The sequence below is a fragment of the Phacochoerus africanus genome, chromosome 3 (genome assembly GCF_016906955.1).
Source record: "Phacochoerus africanus isolate WHEZ1 chromosome 3, ROS_Pafr_v1, whole genome shotgun sequence".
NCBI classification, from domain to species: domain Eukaryota; kingdom Metazoa; phylum Chordata; class Mammalia; order Artiodactyla; family Suidae; genus Phacochoerus; species Phacochoerus africanus.
The window spans coordinates 64,084,772-64,110,354 of record NC_062546.1 but is presented as its reverse complement, the minus strand read 5'-3'; the positions used below and the strand labels follow the sequence as shown (position 1 = coordinate 64,110,354).

Genomic DNA, 25,583 nt, shown 5'->3' with positions numbered 1-25,583 from the left:
GAAATCACACTGTTGTTGGAATTAGGGTTCTGCTCTTCCTGTAACTTTGAGCAAGTTACCTTGTTGATAATCTCAGTAGCCTCCCATTTGTAATGTGAAAAGGAAGGTTAGTTGAGACTAAAACCTAGGAACTCATGCATAACATCAGGTGCAGGTTTGATGCTGAAGGAATCATCACTCTTCTGCTCACATGTTTCAGTGTCAAGCTGGAATGTGTGGAATGCAGTGCAGCTGTCCTCTTATTTCACTTAATTGAGTGCATATCTCCTGTGAACATACCTCAGGGTTAGGCTTTTCCTATAGCAAAACTTCATGGAGGAGGGGCCTTGGGGGTGGTTAGGGCCTGGGTGGGTAAGATCCTGTGTCATGGGGCTTTGAAGGCTATGGGGATGAGTTAGGTAGGAGCCCTCTCTGATTGGAGATTCCTGGAACATTGTACAGTTCCATGAAATTTGGCCTGTGGATAAGAATTCCTGCAATGGGTTTCACTGAAGTTTGAGATAAAAATCAGGAGGTAGAACCCTAAATGGAAAGATTGTCTCCAGTTGAAGGGGCAGATTAATGCAGAGTGACCAAGGAAAGCTCAGAATGGAATCCCCAGCATCTAACAAGATAGTAAGTGAATGAATCCACAGTTGCAATGGGCAGTAGTTCCATTCTTCCCAGTCCTTGGAGTAGCATTAGGGATATTGGGAATGACCCTGGCCTTTGCCTGCAGACTCACTTTTGGCTCTTGGGATCCCATGTCACTGAGAACAAAACCAGCAATTTCCACAGAGGTGTCTCATAACTCATGGCAACATGTGTTTTACCTACTAAATCCAGAATATCTAAGTTTAGAATACATGGTGAGTTGCATGTTGGCTTGGGTAGTTTAGCTAGATTAAGTTGGATTTTTTAAAACTTGATGAGAAGTATGATTTCTAAAGGAAGTCATTGAGAGGTGAGACAGTACCCTTCTTGATAAAGAGAAACTTAACTGAGATTTTTTTCATGGTTTTATTTAGAGAAAACACTGGGAACCCAGATATAAAACTACTCAATATGAAAACTTTATTTTCCAAAGGAAAAAAAAAAAAAAGAGCTGGAGGACTTGAGAAGACATTCTTTTCTTTTCCAGTTTTTTTTTCATGGAATAGTTTTGTCCACCAGCTCTATGGTGGTTGGCCACCTCTTTCCTCTTTTGCTTTGACACATTTATCAAATGTTAGAGCAGAAATAGAGAGTCAAATGGGACTCTGACAGATTTCTCCCTCCAAGGGCTGGGATGCCCTGAAATGTGTTCATATGGGCTTACATGTCATACCTCCTGTGTTACTCTGGGACTCACTGAGAAATGGACAGATTCTGGTTGGTGTCACAGGAGAAACCCTCAGTGGAGCCTCACCAAGGCCTCACATGCCCTCTTGGGGCTAGAATGTAACTCCATCCCTTCCTTTCCTTTGCCAACAGCCCTTTACCCCAGGCTCTGTAAAAGTGTTGACTTTGTACTGCACTCCCTGTGTGCCATACAACTTGCTTTTATTTATTTACTTATCTTTTTAGGGCCACACCCACAGCATATGGAGGTTCTTGGACTAGGGTTCAAATGGAATCTGTAGCTGCCAGCTTGCACCACAGTCATAGCAACACCAGATCCAAGCCATGTCTGTAACCTACACGGAAGCTCTCAGCATCACTGGATCCTTAAGCCACTGAGGAAGGCCGGGGATTTAACCAGCACCCTCATGGATACTAGTTAGGTTCATTACCACTGAGTCACAAATGCAACTCTTACACCTTACTTTTTAAAATTCAATCCTTCAAAGTTCCCTTGTGGTCCAGTGGGATAAGTTTTGCCACAGCTGTTACATACAGAGGTCAAAATGGTATGGGTTCAATCCCTGGTCCAGGAATTTTCACATGCCATTTGTATGACCAAAATAAATAAATAAATAAATAAATAAATAAATAAATAAATAAAAGCATTCCTTACACCACCATTAAAAGGTAAGGTGCTTTCTTTACAAGCCATGGAAGCAAACTAAATGTCCACTGATAGAGGAATAGATAAAGAAGAAGTGGTACATATATGCAATTGAATATTACTCAACCAGAAAAAAAGAGTGAAAACTTGTCATTTGCAGAAACATGGATAAATATAGATACTAAATGGATAAAATAGAGATACAAAGTGTAGTAAATCAGACAGGAAAAGACAAGCATCATATGTTTGGGCTTATATGTAGAATCTAAAAAATGTTCAAATGAACTTATTTACAAAATAGAAATAGACTTACAGACATAGAAAACAAACTTAGGGTTAACAAAGGGGAAACTGTGGGATGGATAAATTAGGAGTTTGAGATTAACATATACACTCAACTGTATATGAAACACAAAGGACATACTGTACAGCGCAGGGTACTATATCCAATAATTTATAGACACCTATAATGGAAAAGACTCTGAAAAAAGATATATATATATATATACACTTTGCTGTACACCGGTATCACTTTTATGTATACCTGTAAATGACACAGTTCAAATCAATGACAACAAAAATTTTTAATTAAAAAGTTAAGGCCTATGGTCATCCTCTTTTTATACATTGTAATACCGAAGCTTAGAGAATTTAAGAAATTCATTTTGTGTCAGACAGAAGATAAGTAACAATTACAGGACTTGAACCTTTTTCTTTACACTGCCTTTCCTTTCACCAAGATACCAGAAATTATTTTCTGTGAGTAGGAAGGCCACCTGGGAGACACACAAATTAACAAACACAGACATTTGCACACACTCACCCTTCTCCACTCACCCACTCACCATCTGGAAAACCTTAGGGATAAACTTATGCTGTGTGAGGCAGAGAAACAACTAGAAATAATGAGAGCTAAAGGAGGCAGTGCTGTGTAATTGGTGACACTGTCACAGGCTCCTACTGACTCTGGATTCAATATGGTAGACTCCATGGGAGTCCAGTCTACAGCTCTGCTTTTTCCCTCTTTCCCATTAGGATGGACTCCTCTTGCCTCATGGAGTCAATTTCCAAGATACCATATTCCCAGACACTCGCGAGAACAGAAGAAAGTTTTCCTGCTCTATCCCATTTTCAAATTCTTCCCAAGGGCATCAACTGGTGACTTTCTCCAGGGGCTGGGAGATCAAAAAAGACAATAGGATAAGAATTGGCTGTACCCTGAGCCATAGCAAAATGAGAATAGGTACATGGTGTATGAATTTTGTGACCAAGTCAAGTGTACTCCTCCAGAAGCCCAGACCTAAGAATATTCCCTTCCTTCATCTCCTCCATTCCAGCAGGTAACAAACACTACTCATAAACTTGATCCCTGAGGCTTTATGATTTGGCACAGCGGTCCCCACAAAGTGAGGGTACTCACACTGTGCCTGAGTTTCCCCTTCTTTAAAGTGGAAAGAGTTGTGTGTATGCCCTAAGACTGATGCAGTAGGATTTAACTCTTTAGGAAATGTAAACATGTAAAGCCCCCAGTGTAGTGCTTGACAGAGCAAGCGATCAATATGTGTGAGCTACTGCCATTACTATTAGTAGTCCTATTACTTCTAGTGGTATTTGTATGATTATTGTTATTCCCCTCACTCTTCCCTTTTGTCTTCCCATGCTATGGGGGAGCTTATAAAACTGTGTCTGAATTCCTGAAGAATTTGCCACATTCTGAATTTGGTTGCAAAGCCATTTCTTAAGCTGCAAACCCCATGGCCAGGTTTTCCAGAGGAGCATCCTTTGATCTAGTGGAGCATCCTGCACTGCCTCATTTGGTGAGACTGGTGGGTTTATTCCTGTGTCCACATGACTGTACTCCCCCCTTGGATCCAGGTTTAGAATGTAACTAACCACTTTGATCCCCAAGAAACAGGTTTTTCTCCAGGGGAGATCCCTAATGGATTTCCAAGAAGAGGAGTTCTCCCATAATCCACTTAGAGAAAGAGGAGCTGGGTGGGCTGTGTAGGAGCTCTGCCTGGAAAGAACGAAAGTTGATTGTTTAGGGAAAACAAAATAAAACAAAACAGTATTTGTGTTCCAGAATAGAAAGCTCCATTACAGACAAAGTACTTGCTGAGGCTTAGCTGTAGATGCTTCTATCTCTTATTGCAAGGCTTATAGCAAGAAGCAACCTGGGTGCTCAGGTGTACTTGCTTGATAAGATTTTTACTGATTTGCTCTTCTACTTGGAAAAGAAAAGTCAATTGTTATGGTCTGGAGAAATGGAAAAGCATTTTCCAGGACTCGGAGGCACTTGAAAATGTAACGAAAAACTTATTCTCTTGTCTGCCAAAGTTATAGCAGAGGACAAAAACAGAGAAGGGCTGCTGGTTAGTACAACTACACCTTCATTTAGCCATCACTGGTAAGTCCTCTCAGGTTATTCCTATTCATATACGCTGCTTACTTCTTGAGAAAGGGCCCACTCTTGCCTTTAAAACATCCCTTATATTGCTCGTATTTTAGTGTTGAAGTTAAGCACATGGAGTCTGGATGTTTTATTAGGTTTTATTAAAATTTTTATTTTTCCTTTTAATTGAAAGTTTAGTTCATTTACAATGTTTCAAGTATACAGCAAAGTGATCCATTTATATGTATTTATGTGTGTTTGTGTGTGTGTGTATGTATATGTGTGTATACACACACACACACACACACACACACACACACACACACACACACACATAGATGTGTCCTTTTTCAGATACATTTCCATTATAGGTTACTCCAATAGATTGAATATAACTCCCCATGCTCAGTTCCTTGTTGTTTATTGTATATCCAGTAGTGTGTATCTCTTAATCTCAAAGTTCAAATTTATCACTCCCCCCTTTCCCCTTCGATAACCATAAATTTCCTTTCCATATCTGTGCGTACTCTGGAATCTGTTGCTGGTCTTTGAATCCTGGCTCAGTCACTTCTGGCCCTGTGATCTTGGGTAAGTCAATTCACTTCTCTGTACCTCAGTCCCTTGTCTCCAAAATGAGGATAACAGTAGTACGTACCTCTTTTGAAGGATCATTTGGAGACTTAATGAAGATAACATGTGCAAAGTCTTTACAGCAGGTCTTGGTCCACAGTAACCAATACATAAATGTCAGCAGTTGTTAATATAATTTGGCAACCTTTGCTCTAAGTCAGCTTTCCAGGAATATGAACTATTTCAATGTTTCTTCCTTTCTCATTCTTTTTAAAATTTATGCAGCATAAGGAAATTCCTGGGCCAGAGATTGAATCAGAGCTCTAGCTGTGACCTGTGCTGCAAGTGCAGAAACACTGGATCCTGAAACCCATGGAGCCAGGCCAGGGATCAGCTTCAGCTTCACAGTTACCCGAGTTGCTGCAGTCAGGTTCTTAACCCACTATGCCACAGTGGGAACATCTACCATTTTATATCCCCTCTCTTTTTCTCTAGCAAATCTGCAAAACCTCTGGGAGGGACATAACTGTTGTGGACTGAATTGCGTTGTCCTCCCTGCCCACCCTGCCCCCTGCCCCTCACTCACCACCTTCTCCCTGCCCTGAATACATATGTCAAAGCCCTAACCCCAGTATGGCTGAACATGGCGTCAGGACTTTTAGGGAAGTCATTAAGTTTAAGTGAGTCACAGGGTGGGGCTCTCCTTGTCCTTTCAGAGGAGGACTAGACACAAGGGATTTTGCTCTCTCTCTGCCTCTACACAGAAGAAAGGCCATGTGAGGACACAGGGAGAACACAGCCTTCTGTAAGTCTGGAAGAGCGACCACAGCAGAAACCAGTCCTGCTGGGATCTTGATCTTAGACTTCCAGCCTCTGGAACTGTGAGACATCAAGGATGCTGGTTTGATCCTTGGCCTCCCTCAATAGGTGAAGGATCTGGTGTTGCCATCACTGGGCTGGCATCTCAAGCTCACATTTGACCTCTGGCCAGGGAACTGCCCTATGCCACAAGTGCAGTTGTTAGACAAAAAGAAAAAAAAATGCAGGAAGAAGCTTTGAGGGTTATGGGAGGTGAGGCCCAGCCTTGGGATTTTTCTCTCCTTTTCTTCTTACTTTTCCTTCCAGGGTTCCCTAAGAGCTCTGTCTCTTTCAGTCCATGTAAGAATCCAGCTGGCTTCCAAGGCTTTCAACTTGTACAAACCCTCATTAATAAGATGCTTGCAGAAAAAGGGACCTTCTATGTTATGGCAGATTTACTTGTAAATTATTATAAATATATGTTATCTATGATATGTATTATATATATGATATGCATATTATAGGAATGCTATTATGTATGTATATGCTAAATGTATATGTATAAATTATTATCCCTATTTCTAAGTAATACCCTGTGTGTTTCCTCTTCTTACTCCATCAGTAATAACTAAAGCAGTATGGAGATAAAACAACTCCTGAATTTAGCCAGGAAAATAGAATGGTGGAGTTTGGGTCTCAAATTCACACACTGACTTGTGAAACGCTGTTTGAAATTTATGTGTGAATTTATTTCTCAGGTGTAGGGTGTTCAGAATCTGGAAGTAAGAATTACATAAATTGTGCAATCATGTAGCTGTAGGAAAAATGAGCAATCTGGCTTTGGCTTTATTAAGGGTTTCCTAAATTTTTTTTTTCCTGTTTAGGGCCACACTTGTGGCATGTGGAGGTTCCCAAGAAGGGGTCTAATCAGAGCTACAGCTGCTGGCCTATGCCACAGCCAAAGCAACACAGGATCCAAGCCATGTCTACAACATATACCAGAGCTCACAGCAATCCCAGATCTTTAACCTACTCAGTGAGGCCAGAGTTTGCAGGGATTGAACCCACAACCTCATAGTTATTAGTCTGATTCATTTCCACTGAGCCACAATGTGAACTGCTAGACTATTATTAAAAAAAATTAAAAAAAGCAGAGAGAGAGGCTAGAAAAGTTCCCAGATCACTAAATTTCCTAAGTAACTTCCGTGAAGGTACAATCTATGACGAATGTGCAAATAAACTACTAAGAAAATACAGAAACCTACAGAGCAATCAAAGCAATTGACACGCTGTTTTTAAGGATGCCACATCTGGAATAGGCTTTAGCCTGGAACGTGGAGAAAGTGGGTCAGTGAGGTACCTCCCTGCCTGGTGCTACTTTTCTTGTGGGTCCCATGCTTAAAAAAAACACGTTGCTAGAGTTGACCCATCCAGTGCAAGCATCTTCCTAGCATCTTGTGCCCTGCCTCCAGCCACCCCTCCCCCTCCAGGCCTAATGTTCCTGTGTTGAGAGATGTTGCTTGGATACCACTCCACTGAGCTGAAATATTCTAAACTTCCTACTTTGCCACTTGACTCTGAGGGAGACCGTGGTGCTAATCTAGAGCGCTTGCTTGTGTTGGGCTCAGGACACAGTGAAAAGCCAAGAGGGAGGTGTGGTGTGTCTGAAGCCCATTGACTGGAAGATTAAGAAGCTTTTTGGCTTCAGCAGTAAGAAGCCTGTGTTGTCCTGGGGCTCCTCCACCAGTCCCTGCTGGGAGGACAGTAATAGAGTCAACCAGTAACCCAGGTACCATGTCCGAGACAAGGATCTTGGGAAGATTCAAAGGGCAGCCTGTGAGGGCAATGTGGCCAGAATGCAGCAGATCCTGCTGCTCAGGAAATATGGCCCCAATTATGAAGACAAGAGGAACAGGTAACCAGGTGGCCAGGAGTGGGGCAATGGTAGGGCCAGGTAACCAGGTGGCCTGGGAGGAGCCCTCCTGCCAGTTTTTCTTCAGAGGCTCTATGGACACCTACATGGCATCTAGTGCCCAGTAGGTTTATAGGCACAAAAGCAAAAGCTTTAGCTAGTTTCAAAACTGCCCATAATTCCCTTAAATATCACTTCACTGATGGTGTTAAAGTGATTTTACTGAATACCTACAATTATAGAAACAGAGTTCAACATAAATGGTATTTCATTTTCATTTTTTAAATTTTTTTTTATTTTCCCACTGTACAGCAAGGGGATCAAGTTATCCTTACATGTATACATTACAATTACATTTTTTCCCCACCCTTTTTTCTGTTGCAACATGAGTATCTAGACAAAGCTCTCAATGCTATTCAGCAGGATCTCCTTGTAAATCTATTCTAAGTTGTGTCTGATAAGCCCAGGCTCCCGATCCCTCCCACTCCCACCCCCTCCCATCAGGCAGACACAAGTCTCTTCTCCAAGCCCATGGTTTTCTTTTCTGAGGAGATGTTCATTTGTGCTGGATATTAGATTCCAGTTATAAGTGATGTCATATGGTATTTGTCTTTGTGTTTCTGGCTCATTTCACTCAGTATGAGAGTCTCTAGTTCCATCCATGCTGCTGCAAATGGCATTATGTCATTCTTTTTTATGGCTGAGTAGTATTCCATTGTGTAAATATACCACCTCTTCTGAATCCAATCATCTGTCGATGGACATTTGGGTTGTTTCCATGTCCTGGCTATTGTTAATAGTGCTGCAATGAACATGCAGGTGCATTTATTCTTGTCTCTTTTTTTTAAAGAGCTTCACCTGCAGTATATGAAGGTTCGAGGGTAGGGGTCGAATAAGAGCTATAGCAGCTGGCCTACACCACAGCCACAGCAATGGTGGATCCAAGCCCTATCTGTGACTTACACCAAAATGTAGGGCAATGCTGGATTCTTAACTCACTGAGTGAGGCCAGGGATCAAACCTGCATCCTCACAGATACTAGTTGGGTTCATTAACCCCTGAGACATGACAGAAACTCCAACAGTATTTTAGATTTAATGTACAAAATTTTATATCCATAATTTTATTTGTATGGATGTATTTATTTATTTTATTTTGGTTTCATCCATGGCATGTGGATTTTCTAGGGGCCAGGGATTGAATCCAAGTGCCAGCTGCATGCTGCAGGCATGGCCTAAGGACACTAAGGGAAGAATCCCCTAAAATAGAGGAGTTCCCTGGTGGCCCAGAGGGCTAAGGATCTGGCATTGTCACTGCTGTGGATCAGATCAGTGTTGTGGCATGGGTTCACTCCCTGGTCCTAGAACTTCCACATTGTGAAGGAGCAGAGAAATAAAAATATTTAAATATGGAAAGTGAGGACAGTATCAGAAGAAGTCACAAATGACTATTCACACCTTTTTTTATGCTGACAAAGACCTTCCTAAGAATGACCCCAAATTCAAGAATTTTAGAGGTTGATTTAATAACATAAAAAATGTAAAACCCCCTCAGAAAATAAGATTAACAAAAGAAAATACAATGACCTTTACAAAATTTACAACAGAGTTGTATCAGACAGATATGTATACATATACATATATATATATATACACACACATATACATAAAATCATTTATAGAGAAGTCATTGAAGTCAAAAAGGGGAAAAACCTCTAATTTGCAATTGGGCAAAGTGGCTTTTTGTATATCTATAAGTGACCCTTGGATATAGGTAAAAAATATATAATGTTGATGGTAAGAAAAGGAATTTAAAAGAGGAATGAAATACTGTTTTCCCATCACAAAGTATGTGAAGATAAAGAACTGTGGTAGTTGTACTTACCAGTGCTTAAAGTTTAAGTTGCTTTTTAACTTTTCTTTTCTTTTTTTTTTTTCTTTTGGAGTGTGCCAGCAGCATGAGGAATTTTCCAGGCCAGGAATCAAAACTGTGCTACAGCAGCCACTCAAGCCACTGCAGGATCTGTGCAACACCAGATCCTTGACCTGTTGCTCCACAAGAGAATTCCACTTTTGACTTTTTAAATAAGCACTTTGGTGATAAGTATCCCATTATAGAAATTTATATCCCCCTTACACATCAATTCTATTTATACACATTAGAAATAAATCCTTAGAGATAAATAGAGATCAATTACAGATAAATAACATGCAGTGTGCTTTTCTCAACACTGCTTAAAATAGCAATGTATCAGGAAGAACTCACAAAAAGGACTTTGTAAGTAAAATGCAGTGCATCTGGTGTGAATAACGTGTGACCATGGAAGGTGGCATAGATACAACTTGTATGTTGACCTGGAAAAGATGTACTTTGGTAAATCATTGAGAAAAAATTAATTGGATTACACATAAACGCAAGAAGACTGTGGTCTTATCGTAATCAAAAATATGTACCAAAATGGAACTAAATTTACTTCTGAGCAGTTGTATTACACATGAAATTTTCCTTTCCTTTTTAAAAATTATGCAATTTCTTCAAACAACCTATAAAAAAATTCTAGTAACTTCTTGTGATTAATGAAATAATCCTGGAAAAGAGCAATAATATGAATCTTGCATATCTAGAATTAATTTCTCCCTTGCCATTTGTTTGTTTGTTTTTTCTGAAGGTTTCAGAGGATTGCTGTCTTCTGACCAGTATTAGTCTCTTCAGAAGTAGAGGAAGGAGTTCCCTTGAAGTGCCACAGGTTAAGGATCCAGTTCATTTCCTGCCTGGGAATTTCCACCACAGCTCACAGCAATGCTGGATACTTAATCAAGGCAGGAATCAAAACTGGGTCCTCATGGATGCTAGTCAGATTCATTTCTGCTAAGCCCCAATGGGAACTTCCTGTTTTATTAGTTTTTAAATTGAAGCATATTTGATGTACAATATTGCCTATAATGATTTTAGGAAGTAAAATTTATTTCAGTGCCAGCTGTGGGACTTGAACTGCAGTAGAACTGTTGTATAGACCATTATTTCACTTAATCCATAAGACACCATGGACTGTATGATGCCCTACTCTTTTATGTACCAATAAGAAATTTTAGTTCTCTTATGACAGAACAGGTTAAGGATCTGGCATAGTCACTGCAGTGGCTTTGCTCACAGCTGTGGCAGGAGTTTGACCACTGGCCATGGAAATTCCACCTGCTGCAGGTGCAGCCAAAAACCAAAAATGAAAAAAAAAACAAAGAAATTAGGAAATGCTGCCAATTCAGATATCTAGAGAACAAGCTGGTGGGTACCAGGGGGCAAGGGAAGGGGAGGGGCCAATATAGGGAAAGAGGACTAATGGGTAAAAACTATTAGGTTTAAAATTAAATAAGTTAAAAGGATATGTTGTACAACAGGAATATTGCCAATATTTTATAATAAGTATAAATGGATTATAGACTTAATAATCTGTGAATCTGCATATTGTATCAGTATACACATATAACATCTATTTATATTAACTCTACTTCAATTTAAAACAGAAACTAGAGTTCCTGTCATGGCGCAGTGGTTAATGAACCAAACTAGGAACCATGAGGTTGTGGGTTCGATCCCAGGCCTCACTCAATAAGTTGAGGATCCCATGTTGCTATGGCTGTGGTTTAAGCAGGCAGCCGCAGCTCCCATTCGACCCCTAGCCTGGGAACCTCAATATGCCACAAGTGTGGCCCTAAAAAAGACAAAAAAGGCAAAACAACAACAACAAAACAAACAAAAAGAACAGGCAGAAACTTCAGAGAAAATAAATCGCTATAATTAACACAATAGATAAACTGAGAAATGATAAATAGTGCTGCCAATCATAGTTCTAAGACATTGTGAATTATCAATTGTATTCCAAAGTCAGAGATGCTTTACTCAGATTCTGTTGATGGGGAAATGGAGGCACAAAAAGGCTAAGTGACAGCTGAGAAGTGAAAGTGTTCAAGTAGAATTCAAACCCAAGTGGAGCTGAATCTCTAGGTCATGTTCTTTCTCTTTGGAGATGCTGTACTTTCATTAATGTGCTTGCTGAGTGACAAGAGCTAAGAAGTATTGCTCTTTTTTCAGAAGCAAAGTAAGTATTTCTCTTAAATGGATATGTACTGCATGTTACTGAATGTTTACATCATTGTATGTTTTGAAATAGCGAAGTGCAATGTCCTAAAAAGCCCACTCATTTTGATAGGACTGCTCTGCGTCTGGCCTGTGCCAGTGGCCATCCAGCAGTGGTGACTCTACTAGTAGAGTGGAAATGCCAGCTTAACCTCTGTGACAATGAGAACAGGACAGCGCTGATAAAGGTATGTAGTAGCCAACCATGTTACCAGGAAATGCATTTGATTCATGACTTAGAGTGAAAATGTGTTATCTCATTTCAATCTAAGGCTTTGGTGAAATTTGTGGAATGTTTCCTTTGAATTCTCAGAACTTACCACCTGTTTCTTAGCATAATTACTGACAGGCTGCCCAGTGCCAGCAAGAAGAATGTACCAGTATTCTGCTGGAACATGGTGCCGACCCAAACCTCGTGGATGCCAGTGGCTGTGTGGCTCTCCACTATGCTGTCTTTGGTCAAAATATCTCCATCACAGCATAGCTGCTTTCATACAATGCTAACATTGAAGCAAGAGACAAGGTATGGCTCAACTAACTTCATTTTCTTAAATACAAGTGGTTGTGGGGTTTGACATACACGTATTTTACTTATAATGCTATGTATATTGAGTACTATGCATCAGGCCCTGTTTCCTGGGAAACCACATCAGAGGCTAGAGAAAGGTGGTGCCCACAGAAAGGGCAGAGCTTAGTCTCTCAGCCACCCTTGACCCTTGACCCCAGAAGGAAAAACTTCCCCTTAGGAGGGAAGGCTCAGCTACCACCCATTCACTGGGTCAATATTTAGGAGATGGATGCAGAAATCTGCATTTAAGGCTGCTCTTAAGGAATCAGTCTGGTCCCCCTTGAGCCCTTAGGATGGTTTGGTCTGCATTCAGAGGCCAGCCCTTCCAGGTGGGGCCTGGGTTCCCTGTGTGCTGTCCTCCCCTTAGGTCTTCACATACTCAGGTCATCATCTTAGACAGTTTCTTCTGATATAAAGTTGAAGATTGTAATGCCTGTCTATATTAATTTATAGTCTAGTTCATAGTTTACAATAATCTCTCAAGAATGGGACATTAGAACTTATACATTGTTGTTAGTTTTTTTTGTTTGCTTGCTCACTTGCTTGTTTGTTTGGGGGAATATGGAAGTTCCTGGGCCAGGGATGGAATATGAGCTGCAGCTGTAACCAAGTCATAGCTGCAGCAATGCAGGATCCCTAACATTCTGTGCTAGGCCGGGGATGGAACCCTCCCAGGTTCAGAGAAAGCACCAGATCCTTAAACCTCTGGGCCACAGCAGGAGCTCCATCAGCTGCTTTTAAGAACTCTCTTTCTTTACCTATACATGTAAAGAATTAATTCCAATTGGAATATCTAGCAACCTTAGGAGGTTAATCATGGCAGTCATTGTCTAGGTTAGGCATACTGTGGACAGCATTAGATCATTCTCAGCATTGTTCCTTAATATGCAATTGATTTAAGGGCTATGTTACATTATTATCTTGGAATATTGTTTAGAGTCATGGTAGAGCAAGACAATAACTACACTTATGGTCTACCTGGAAAATACTGTGAGAGAAACAAAACACTCAGAAACAGTAACTATTGGAAGTGCGTTTTGGAGACTGAGACTTTTCAGTTAATATTCTAAGGAGGTAGAGGAGGAACATTTTAAAGAGAAGGAGCACTGAGAAGGAAGGGGGTCCCTTTTATGGACTTTCTGTAGTATCCGTTTAAGTTCAGAGATGCTTTTATATGTTTTAAATTCCATTTAGAAATGTGTCCTCTTGTACACTATAAATTGTTTTTGCTGTTTTACAGGATGACCTTACACCACGTTTACTTCCTGTCAGTGAAAACAAACAGCAAATGGTGGAATTTTTAGTAGGGAAACAAGCAAACATATATGCAGTTGATAAGATGAAAAGGTATACTACTTCATTCTGAAGGAAAAAAGTGTGGTGCTGGTCTAGAGTGGTAAGAGAAGATGAAATTAATAGGTAAAACTTAGGAGTTCGCATCATGGCACAGTGGTTAACAAATCCGCCTAGGAACCATGAGGTTGCAGTTTCAATCCCTGGCCTCGCTCAGTGGGTTAAGGATCTTGCATTGCCATGCGCTGTGGTGTAGGTTGCAGATGTGGCTCAGATATCATGTTGCTGTGGCTATGGTGTAGGACGGTGGCTACAGCTCTGATTAGACCCCTAGCCTGGGAACCTCCATATGCCATGGGAAGTGGCCCTAGAAAAGGCAAAAAGACAAAAAAAATAGGTAAAACTTATCCTCAACATGTCAACAGTAGGGAAAAAAACAATTATTCTGACTGGTTAGCATGAAAATCACTAGATCACAGGATATTTGTTTTCCTTTATCATATCCACTAAGGTCACTTTCAGCCTTATTTTTTGGGGGTCATATGATCTTACAAGAGATGAGGGATTTCATATTAGTCAACATGTAAAGTTTAGACTCTAATTTTTAATTTACACAGTATTAAATTTCTGAATGGATTTATAATACTATTTTAACCTCTTCTTTGTATATATATTTTCCTTAAAAGATGCATATGAAACATAAAGGAGTTGGTTTAGACTTTTTCAATTTTTTTTGGTCACACCTGCAGCATACAGACATTCCAATCCAAGCATCAAATCCTCACCACAGCTATAACCAGAGCCATAGCAGTAACAGTGCCTGATTCTTAAGCTGCTGAGACACAAGGGAACTCCTGAACTTGCCATTGGAATGAAATTTTCTTTACATTGCTTTCTTTGAAGAATAGTGGTGATATCATGTTATACTAACTGCCTGTTAATCCCTACTACCAGATATTATGGAATCATCACTTTTATACTTTTTTATTTCTAGTATAATATGGTGTTTTTATTTTTTTAATTTTAATTGATAAGGTTAAAAGGAGGAAAGATAGCTTTGATTAAATATATATTTCCCTTAATGAAAAAAATCATATGTGGGTGATATAGGGGGAAGAGATGGGCTTTAGATTCAGACCAGGTTTAAGGCCTAATGTTCCTACTTGTTAGTTGTATGACCTTGGGAACTGTACTTACTGTTAAGGAACATGTTTCCTGATAAGCAAATGGAGAATAGTACTATATCCTTCAGGCTTGGATGTTTATAAGAAAGATTCTACATACTGTTTTTAATTTAGTGGCCAACACATTCTTAGTAGCATCATTAACAGTAACCATGATTGCTTTCATTGGCATTATTATTATTATTATTACAATTACTATTATGTTAAGCCTAAAAATAGCTTTTCCTTAGCCTGACCTCTAGCTGATTCTGAAGCAAAATGTATGAGTAAGGAAGAAGTGGGAAATTCTTCTTTTAAATACTCACTCACTTCAGATAAGTGACCTCGGCATAATTTATTGTCCATCAATGACTTTAAAGTAGCCACTTCTCTTATGTGTTATTACAGTGAGGCAGTAGACTTCTTTTTTGGCCCTTCATTCTAGCTTTGGATGTAATTTACAAAGGTGAACCCTCGAGCATGTAAATGGTCAATTCTACATGGATGGACAAGATATTAACTTGATAAAACATATTGAAATAGCTGCTTAATTCAGTTAACTAGAGTTCTGAAGCTTGAAGCTCTCTCTCTATTTTAGAACAGCCCTCGTACTTGACATAAATTATGCATCATCAATTATAGTCAGGCTTCTTCTTGAGCAAGGCATTGATATCTTTTCTCAAGATCTCTATGGATGGAATGCAGAAGACTATGCTGTTATCAAGGGTCATCATGTGTGTTTGCATTAAGGTACCATTTATATGCCTAAACCGAGGGGACAAATCACTTACCAGTTCCTTGTTATGTGACAGGAGAGAATTCATAGTTTGATACAGGTGGCTTGGGAATGCCTTGGAGATAAACATCATCAGCTGGACACCAGGCCAAAGGCCAGACTAGTTTGATGTGGCCTGACACAGGCTTATTTATTCCAGTGCTTTTAAGGCCTTGATCCTTAGGATGCTAAAATTGTCTGTTTCATTCCAAGTGTAACCCCTATGCATGGAGCACAAAGAGTATCCCCTCTCTGATTTTTCAAACTAGCTATTTGGGTCTGAAGTGTTTAGTTAAGCAGAAAATCCTATGTTTTGTTCCCTTGGTGACTTCCTTCTCTACTCTCCCACTTGACTTTTCCAAGAACCTAAGCAGTTCTCTAAGATCAAAGAGACAGTCCTCCTCCACAGTCACTAAGAGGGAAAAAAGCGATGTTCCAATCACTCCATTGTTTACATTGATTCCATTACCACAGCATTGCTACAAAAACTGGCCTTCACAGGGTCTCCTTGGCAGTTGAATCTCTGGAGTCTAGGTGTTGTTCTGGAAAGACCTTAATTAAAATCATTTTAAAGGAAAAGAAAAAAGAAACCAGTCCTGCAGTTCGGTCATGATGGATCTCTTCTCCCAGGATGCCCTTGCTGATCCAGGTTCTTTGTCTTCATGGTGACCCACCCTTAGCCTGGAAATCAACACCATTTTCATTTCTCTCACATAGGCTTGTGGCTAAGTCACTATTCCACGGCATCAGCACCCAGTCTAGCAGCTGATTCTTCTAGCTTTAACCATGCACACCCTGCACCCTGCTGCCCAAGATTTATGTGGAGTGCACATCATAGCCCAGATCTTCACAATGAGCTATTCTTGAAGGCTTTTGGTTGTCTTTTCTCCTAGCAGATGTTAGTGGGGACCATTTTAGGCTGTCAGAGAGATTCCAGTGATGCTGCAGGGAAAGATCCGGCTTTCCTTTCTCCTTTAGTACCAGACCTGAACCTTAAGGCTTCATTCTATCCTGTGGAGCAGTCTTCTTAGGTTGTGGAAGGTCCCATGTCATCCTTGCCAGACTAGTGTGTACCAGCTGGACTGAGGGTACATAATTAAACTTGGCCCCTCCAGTCATGTTTTCCACTGTCCTCAAAATCTTCCAGGTGCTTTCCATAGGTGTCAACCTTCAACATACTATCACATTCTCATTCCTAAGGACACCATTCAACAGAAATCTCTGTTGAATGGGGTTAGTTGGCATTAGCAGAGGGAAGCCCTGGCCATGACTCATCAGTGCCCAGACTACGAGTAGGGTTATGTCTTCCATGTAAATTGGAGATGACCATGGAGCTGAAGCATCATTTCTAATACAGACCTGCTAGTTCAGAGTTTGAGAAGATAGAGAAGGAAACAGTGGTGATCCAAGCCAGGTCCTGACTTCTATTATGTTTCTGCTCTTGGTGCAATTAGCTACAATAATGAGGGACCACAATGTTCTCTAATTTAATGAGGCCATATATTTATGGATAAATTCACTTACAAATGATCTCATAGCTGAGATTCCCTAAATGGCAAAACACAAAGAGAGAACAGCTAATCACCATAATTAGAAACATTTTTTCCCTGAAACCTGCAATGTTGGAATATTATACCCATGAAAAAACACACCTTGGGTTTTCTTTGGGATTCCAAGATAGCTCTAGTGATAAAGTTCAGGAAGGAATGATTCTATTCTTTCAGTCTCTCTGCGACCATTTGGGGGGGGGGTATATTATCTCCTCAAATCCTCCTAATGCCCTTGTGAATTTAGGCAGTGAGACTCCAGTGTCATAGAAGAAGACTTTGAGCTGGAGAGATGCAACTTTTCCAGGAATATATAACTGTTAGTTACAAAGCTAGGATTTCTCAGTTGCAGATACTTTAACTAGCTTTCCCTAGTTAATTTATGGCACTTTCCTACCCTCAATTCAATGACTACTTCACTGTGCTTTATTTTATTTTGTAATTATATGCTAAGTAAAATATTTGTAAAACATACAAATTTGAAGTATATGGGACAGCTCAAGTTTTGAAATTAGTTCTGATATTGTCAGACATTGAAGAATGTTATATATATGGTAACTGGTTTTTACATGAATATTAAATAGTAATATTATTTACCATATTCTTTTATACATAGCAGTCACCACCTGATTTTGGAGTATAAAGGAGAAAAGGCACCTAAAAACTCTTTCTCAAAATAGTAACCTAGGTAAGACTGCTGATAGTGAATTACTTTTAGTGATCTTGTCATAGAGAAAGTAAGAGTGAGGATGTTTTGATAATGAAAGAGCAATGAAAAGAATCTTGTGTAAATTGCTTCTGTTTTTTTTTAGTTAAATTATTAATAGTTTATAATTCAGAATTAAGAAATCAATGTACATAATTTAATATCAGAGACAGTGTTGTTGAAAAGAAACAAATGCATTTAGCTATGGAGCTTAAAATCCTGTAAATAAGAAAAATGTTTTTTTGTTTGTTTGTTTCTTTTAAGGCCACACCTGAAGCATATGGATGTTCCCAGGTTAGGGGTCAAATCAGAGTTGAAGCTTCTGGCCCACACCACAGCCACATCAATACCAGATCTGAGGCAGTATCTGTGACCTATGCTGCAACTTGGGGCAACCCCTGATCCATAACCCACTGAGTGAGTCTAGGGATGGAACTCACATCCTCACAGAGACAACATTGGGTCCTTAGCCCGCTGAACCACAAGGGAAACTCCTTTTCTTTATTTAATGGCTATATCTGGCCCAGGGATTGAAACAAAGCTGGAGCTGCAGAAATGCCAGTTTCTTTAACCCAATGTGCCAGTCCTGGGTTTGAGTCTGTGCCTCTGTAGTGACCTGAGCTGCTGCTAAATAAAAAAGAATTCTACATTTGTGTGTTGCATTTCCTGTATAATCAAACCATAACAAATTGGTCTTGTTATAAAAATGGGCCTTTAATTTTTACAACACATGGATTACATTTCATAGATGAGTATTAGTCATTGTATGGTGATTAGTCTCCCTACAAAAGTTACTTTCTTGGACTTCCCATGTGGCTCACAACAAAAAAAAGTTACCCTCTTTAAAACTGGGAACTTAGCAATTGATTCCTGGTACTAGAAACAAATGACAAAAAGGAAGAACTGCAGAGCTGAGCCAGTTCTTAGCATACCAATAAGAGATTATTTTTTAAAGCTACCTGGCAATAGTACAGAAGTCAGAAAAGCAATGCCTGGCAAAGAAGCACTGGTTATTCTGCATATTGTTACACCCAGACAAGAGGTCTCGCTCTAACCACCACCTTCATTCCTCACAAGTCCAAAGAGAATGAGATGGAGTGACTTCACTGGAACCAGATATTTCCTTCTGTTTGTTGGACAAATGTCATGACACTCTAATTTTGTGTGAACAACATTCTTCTTCGCCATTCATTAAAGGATTATCATAACAATTATTCAAGTAGTCCAACTTGGGACTCATCCAAATCTAAAAAAAAGCAGAAAAATACCTCATGTGATCAAAAGCACTACCATTCCCTGGATGTAGCACCTGGCACAGGGTACTATCTGAATTGTGTGAGGACACCTTAGTATTCCTCTGTCAATCAAAGAACTTCCACATGCTGATGTTACAAGTTATTGGAGATAGAAAGATGGTGGGTGTCCTTCAAGTTGCTGATCATAGAGTTGTCCCTGCTTAATATCTGTATTTTTCTAGACAGAATTTTCAAAGAAAACATTTTTATTTCTTTGTTAATTGTTCCCTTAACAAATAGCTGTCAAGTGTCTAGCAGGTATTAAGCACTATTCTGATGCTCTCAAACGCAATCATTTGAAACTCTGATCTCCAAAACCTTGTTCTTATCATTGCCATTTTTATTCTTTACCATACTTGATCCATGGTTACTGTGACCCAAAGCTACTAGGAGTTGATAACTGTCCAGATTTTTTCATTGTTATTTTTGGTGTTGGATAAGTACCAGCTATTTTAAGACCATGGTGCGGAAACAAGTTTTTAAAACAGTGGGTAGTCTTTAAGGTAAGCATGCAGAATGAGGAGAAATTGGGCAGGTAGAGATGCAGAAGGCCAGTGTTTGGTAGGAGAATCATTTGTTAGGATTATCTGTCTGGCAGGAAGAACAGCTGTGCACAGCTTAAGATGCATGAGTGAGCTTAGCAGGATTTATAAGCAGCTCTGTTCTGCCAGGGCACAAAGGGTTCTGTGGGAATGGTTAGGAAAGAAGACTAGAGGAGAAGCTAGAGGAAAGTAGAGAGGCTCTTAACTCCACAAGGGGACAATGTGAAGGTCTCTTGGAGACAATCTGAGACACATTCTGCAGTGACCCCCCCCCCTCAAGGAATTTGAGTATCAGCCAATTACAAAAATGTGTCTCTGGAGAGGCCCCCGGTGGCTCAGTGGGTTGATCTGCCATGGCCCTAGTTACAGCTGTGACACAAGTTAGATACCTGACCCAGAAAAATGGTCACATCTATCAAGGTCCTTATAGCTCTTTTGTGACTGCAACAGGTGCCCCATGCAGGGGTAGGGAATTTGGTCTGGCCTGGTGAGCACAGCTACCAGTGTTTGTCCAGAGTTGGTCAAATCCTGGAGGCCAAGAGTAAGGAAAATTCTTGTCTTTCTTCCCTGTTCCTCGTGGAAACACTTGACAGTTTTTCTCAAGTGCTTCGTATGCTCTTCTACATGAACCCTGGAATGAAATCTGGCAGCATCAAGGGCAAGCCAGTGTCTGACGCTGATGGAGAGTCGCCATGGCATATTTTGATAGGAGTTTCACATTTTGATCAGAAGCCATTTAGAGACCAGCAGTGTGGGAAAAGTGACATCTCATATATCTCATTGCAGAAAACTAATATAATGCCACAGAGAAAATAGAAGGTGATATGCTGCATATCCTCGTTCTCAGTAGTTTGGAAATTTGGGTGATACCAGTAAAAAGTCAGTATGTGACTGTTTCTGTCACTCGATTCTCTTTTAAGTTGCCTTCTAATATCTCCACTTTTATTCCTGCCTTCTGAATCTCAACCCTAATGACAATTGTCTTGGGCTCTACTACTATTAGAACACATTTCTAACATAACTTATGATTGACAAATGGGTCCAGTTCTTTTAACGTAATTGGCTACCTATCCTAAATTTTTCTTGTATTCCATTAATTTCCTGTGCTAAACTGCTTTACAACTGTACCACAGTGACAGGGTTGCTGATGATGATCACTCATAATTTTAAAGTGTCTCCTGAATTGTCAAATATGAATTAAGTCTTACCTGGCATAGTTTTAATGTGGAATACATTTAAAGGATTGTATTTTTTTCAGAAATCTGTAACCTGTGGTTTAACCAGAAAATACTTTTCCTTTTCCCTTCTAAGAGAGTTTAAGAGTACTATTGATTTTTAATGATCAAGTTGACTATTTTTGAGATGGAGTGGATAACTCACCCTTCATCTCACCCTTCATTTTGGATGCATTTTTTTTTATCTTTTTGATTTTTCTTGTAAACAACTGCCCTTAAAAAGTGTGCCAAGTATTTAGTTTTATAAGAAATTAAGAAAAATAAAGAAATAAAATGAACTCTATAATCAGAAGTACATATTTTATTATCATGGTAGTTTTGTGGTTTCCATTATCCCAGTTAATTGATTATTCATGATGATTTTTAAAATGAATTAAACCCTACTTAGTTGGAGAAGATTCACTGATGTTTTCATTTTCTCCATAGGAATATTCATACTATAGAACATGTTAGTAATCATCAGGATTCTTTCTCTCTTTTTAATTCTGGTTAAAATATGGTTGTTGTTTGATTCACGTTATATTCTGACATCACTGTTTCATCAATCCCTGTATAACTTTATTCAAATAGATCTAACAACAGAGGAATCTCCAAGGCAGACATCAAGAGAAACAGATTTGATGCAGAGTATTCTGTGGAAGGAACTTACTGTAATTCCACATAACACATTCATCCAAATCATACAAATTTCATGTAAATAATGCAATTGTTTCAGTGGCTCTCCATGCCACACCAGGGTCAGTCATTCACTACAACTCCCAGGATTCAGTGTGTGGTTGTAGTCAGGCTTGGGACTGATTACAGTGAAGGAATACAAAACAAAATCAGCCCAGGGGAAGATTTGGGGAGTAAAGTCTAGGGGAAAAAATGTGCACGCTGGCAAGAGACCTCTCCCAGTGGAGTTACCACATGGGCGTCATTCCTCCAACATCAGGGGATGACATCATGGGAAAAGGTCCAACAAAATCAAAGTCTTATTGGAGAATCAATGCCCAAGGGTTCCTACCAGAGGCTCATCATTCACACATGCTCTCCCTAGCATATGCCGAATGTCCAGACTCCCAGAAGGAAAGCAGGTGTTCTGCCTAATCCCCATTGCACTAGCTCTGTAGGCACAGGAGCCATTCTCATCCCTTAGGGCATGGTGGGAACTCTTTCCCAAATTGAGGTCTGCAGACCCCAACCACTGGCTGGCCATTCAAGCAGAACTTTGTAAGGATGGTAGTCTTAGACCTGCTGTACAGAATCATTTCTACACAGCACTTATAGCCCCATTGTAATTTTTGGTGTTGTCTTAATATGCTATCTTTATATCAAGTCATACACATAGGAGGTAATAATGTAATGTCATACTGGCATAGTATGCATTGTGCATATGAAGTTGCAGTGCTGTTTTTTGGGTTCATTTTTTACTTTTGGTGAATATTTAACAGATTTTTATACAGCAATTCCTGTGACACTCTTAGATAATTAGACTATATCATAGATAATTATAACCTATGCTATTAAGAATTATACTCTTATTTATCTGGGTATATGTCAGATAAAATAAGCATAATGATTCTTATCTTATACCTAGAATAAATGTTGTCTTTGAATTATATGGATGGCCAATCTTGGATTCATATTTGCTACATCCCTGTTTCTATTTTAATTAGAAATCAATAAGTCATGACCCTAAGTCTAGTTTCCATCCCTCACCATCCAGATGAACACCTTTACCTATTTTCTCTTCCCCATCCCCCTTTTAAGAGATTAGGTTTTGTAAAATCATCATCACATAGTCTTTCCTGCTTGTCTCACAAGTAGAATAGGGACAGAAAGAGTTCATGCCCTAGGTTTTGCATGCTCTAAAATCCAGTACCTGTAGACCAAGCATCCTCATGATAGGGTATTTTCATCTGAAACTGAAGAGCTGGAGAAGTTGTGTTATGTCACAGCATAAAAGTGTGAGTGTATTCTCTTCCAACTGCTCCATGTGATGCAAGTCCAAAAATGTCCTGCTGTTTCAGTTTGCTATTTTCAGTTTATAACACTGATTCTACTAATGCTCTCCTCTTCTGTCAGTCTCATAGTTTGGTTAGAACTATGGTCATCATAAAGAGCAGGTCACTTTTATGTAACGAGTAGAGATAAAGACCACTCTGTTTTTGCATTTGGTAAATATAAAGGAAGGGAAATGGTCCTTCTGCATTAATTGCATATCAGTAACATGATCAATATTCACCGCAGAGTCATCTCCAGGTATACTCCCAAAGGAACACTTTTTAACAGAGCAGATTTTGAATATTCCATAAGTTTTTGGTCATTTAAAATATGTTTTCCTGTTTTTGTTCCATAGTGCAAGAGAGTTATGAAGAGAGGACTCTTTAAGTAGGTAGGATTTGTGGTGTGTGCTTAATTGTTGTTACCTCATAGAGTCCTGACAACTGCTTTGCCAAGTGGTTGTTTTGTTATAGTTTGTGTGTCATTAATTAGGTGACTGTGGTTTAAGGAGCTTGATTAACTGATCTCTGATTCCATAGATAAGAAGTAGCTGACCTTGATTTGACAGTTAGCCTGCTTGTCTTCCAGACCCCCTCTCTCATCACTCAGCAGAGACTGAGAAGTGCATGCAGCACTAGGGTCGAGATAGAGACCCCATTAGGATCAGCTCAGAAAGTAAAACCCATTCCTCTAAGATCTCTGACTTAGAGTTTTCCTAAGAATGCTAGTTCATCCGAGGCTTTGCCCTGATGTATTTGACAGTCACAGTGGCAACTAGTACCTTATTTTGACCATGAAAGTGTTAGGGCAGAACCTAGGTAGCTATGGCCACAGAACCATGGGGTTTGACACAGGCAAGACCTAACTAGGCAAGGCTTCTGTGGTAGAATGATATTGACTTGCCTAGGAGGAGGAAAGTATGGTATGTAGAGGTCATGTTAGTGAATTAAATTCTGCCTGGTTCTCCAGAATCTCTTTTCTTACATATCAGTCATAGACCTCAGTTGGGTGGCTGGCCCCATGCCTGTGTTGGGAGTGGATGACAGAGGCTCCAGTCAGCCTGTTGACTAGGAACAGGGACTTAGGGACTCCTGCTCATGATCCTCTGAGCCCATCATTATTGTAGAAACCATTTCCTTCATAGGCTGAAACCATAATGGTGGGCAGCTGACCCTGAGGCCTGCAGAAGCGTGATCTGGGAGAGCAGCCCATAGGAAGGGAGATATTTAGCAGTACATAAAAAACAGCAGAAGCCTAGCTCCCAGGACTCTGTTTTTATAGCCCTCTCTCTCCTTGGGTATCTTAGTGCTTGGATGGGATTTTGAAAGCTGGCTAGTTTATATGGACCTGAATAACCAGGTTTTGTATGGGAATACTAATTAGACTTTATAATTTTTATTTATGCACCCCTCTAGGAATAGTTTAGCATATGAATTTAATATATACATTTGTTCTTTGACTTTCATCTTCAGCCACACCTTTGGCATGTGGAGGTTCCCGAGCCAGGGTTTGAATCCAAGCCATAGCCGCCACCTATCCAACTGCTGCTGCAATGCTGGATCCTTAACGCACTGTGCCATGGTGGGAACTCCTCTCTTTGACTTTTGTACATTTCACTTTCAAACATTTCAAGGAACTCCCTGTACTGTTTTAGAGGAAAGACAAGGAATGGGGCCTTCTTGATAAGCGTTTTCACTGCTAAATAACCAAGACTGCCTTTTTTGACACATACAGATTAGTCCTTGAACCAGGGACAGACAATGGAGAAAGAACAGTGCATCTTTCTACTTTGTTTTAGGTCAAGTGTGTTCCAATTTAGCTGAACAAAAGATATGACCCTTGTAAATTGGATTTTCAGTTCAACTTTTAAGACATTTGGTAAAAACACATTATTCTCAGGGTCTGCTGTTATATTGGCTTTCAATCTTTTTTAATTGGAATGAATAATGGGTCTTTACTAGATATTTGATAGGTCAGGAGTGATGGAAGAAGACATAGGTAACTAAAATACTGACATGACTTGACATGATACTCAGACCTCAATGGAGTCTTCAGTGGATACAGTTCCTTGGTGGAATAATTATGAGCTCCTCCTGGGGACTTTTACTTTCAAGCATTTATAGCCCATGTCATCCAGGTTTTTCCTGTCCCTTGGACACCTTTTATTTTAGTATCAAAGAGTTTTTTGGAGAGTATTTGTTTTTTTCCCTGTTTCTATCTTTGATTCCTCATTAAGACAAAAGAATGGAGTTCCCTGGTGCCCTAGCAGTGAAGGGTCACTGCTGTGGTGAGAGTTTGATACCTGGCATGGGACCTTCCAAGTGCTGAACTCCCACATGTTCTGAACTTGGAAACAACCACAACAACAACAAAGACTAAAAGAATACTTGAATTTTGGAAATTGAGAAATTAAAATTCTATTTATCAAAATCATAATTATTATAATGGGATTCCACCCTGTTTTCCACATCTTTTCCTTAATAGTCTGTTCAAAATTCCTCATCTCATGGAAGAATACATGTTTCCCCTACAAGAATAACAAGTTCTAGAAGCAGAGTCTCTTAACATCCATGTGGTAAAACCTACAATTTCAGAACTATAGTTTTTAAAACTATCTATTCCTAGTCCTTGTGTCACATTCTAACATTGCAGATTTCAGATATTTTGTGTTATAGTTATTTAAATATTCATTTCAATTTAT

The 25,583-nt window shown here is 39.6% G+C and overlaps 1 protein-coding gene across 1 annotated transcript in view; it reads left to right on the top strand.

Annotated features, from left to right (window-relative positions):
• Positions 1 to 6,946: 6,946 nt before the first annotated feature.
• The window catches only part of LOC125121911 (ankyrin repeat domain-containing protein 26-like), a 382,269-nt gene continuing 363,632 nt past the window's right edge, over positions 6,947 to 25,583 (top strand). The window contains 2 exon segments of the mRNA XM_047770216.1: positions 6,947 to 6,955; positions 7,355 to 7,641. Coding sequence (XP_047626172.1) covers positions 6,947 to 6,955; positions 7,355 to 7,641 — 296 coding nt within the window.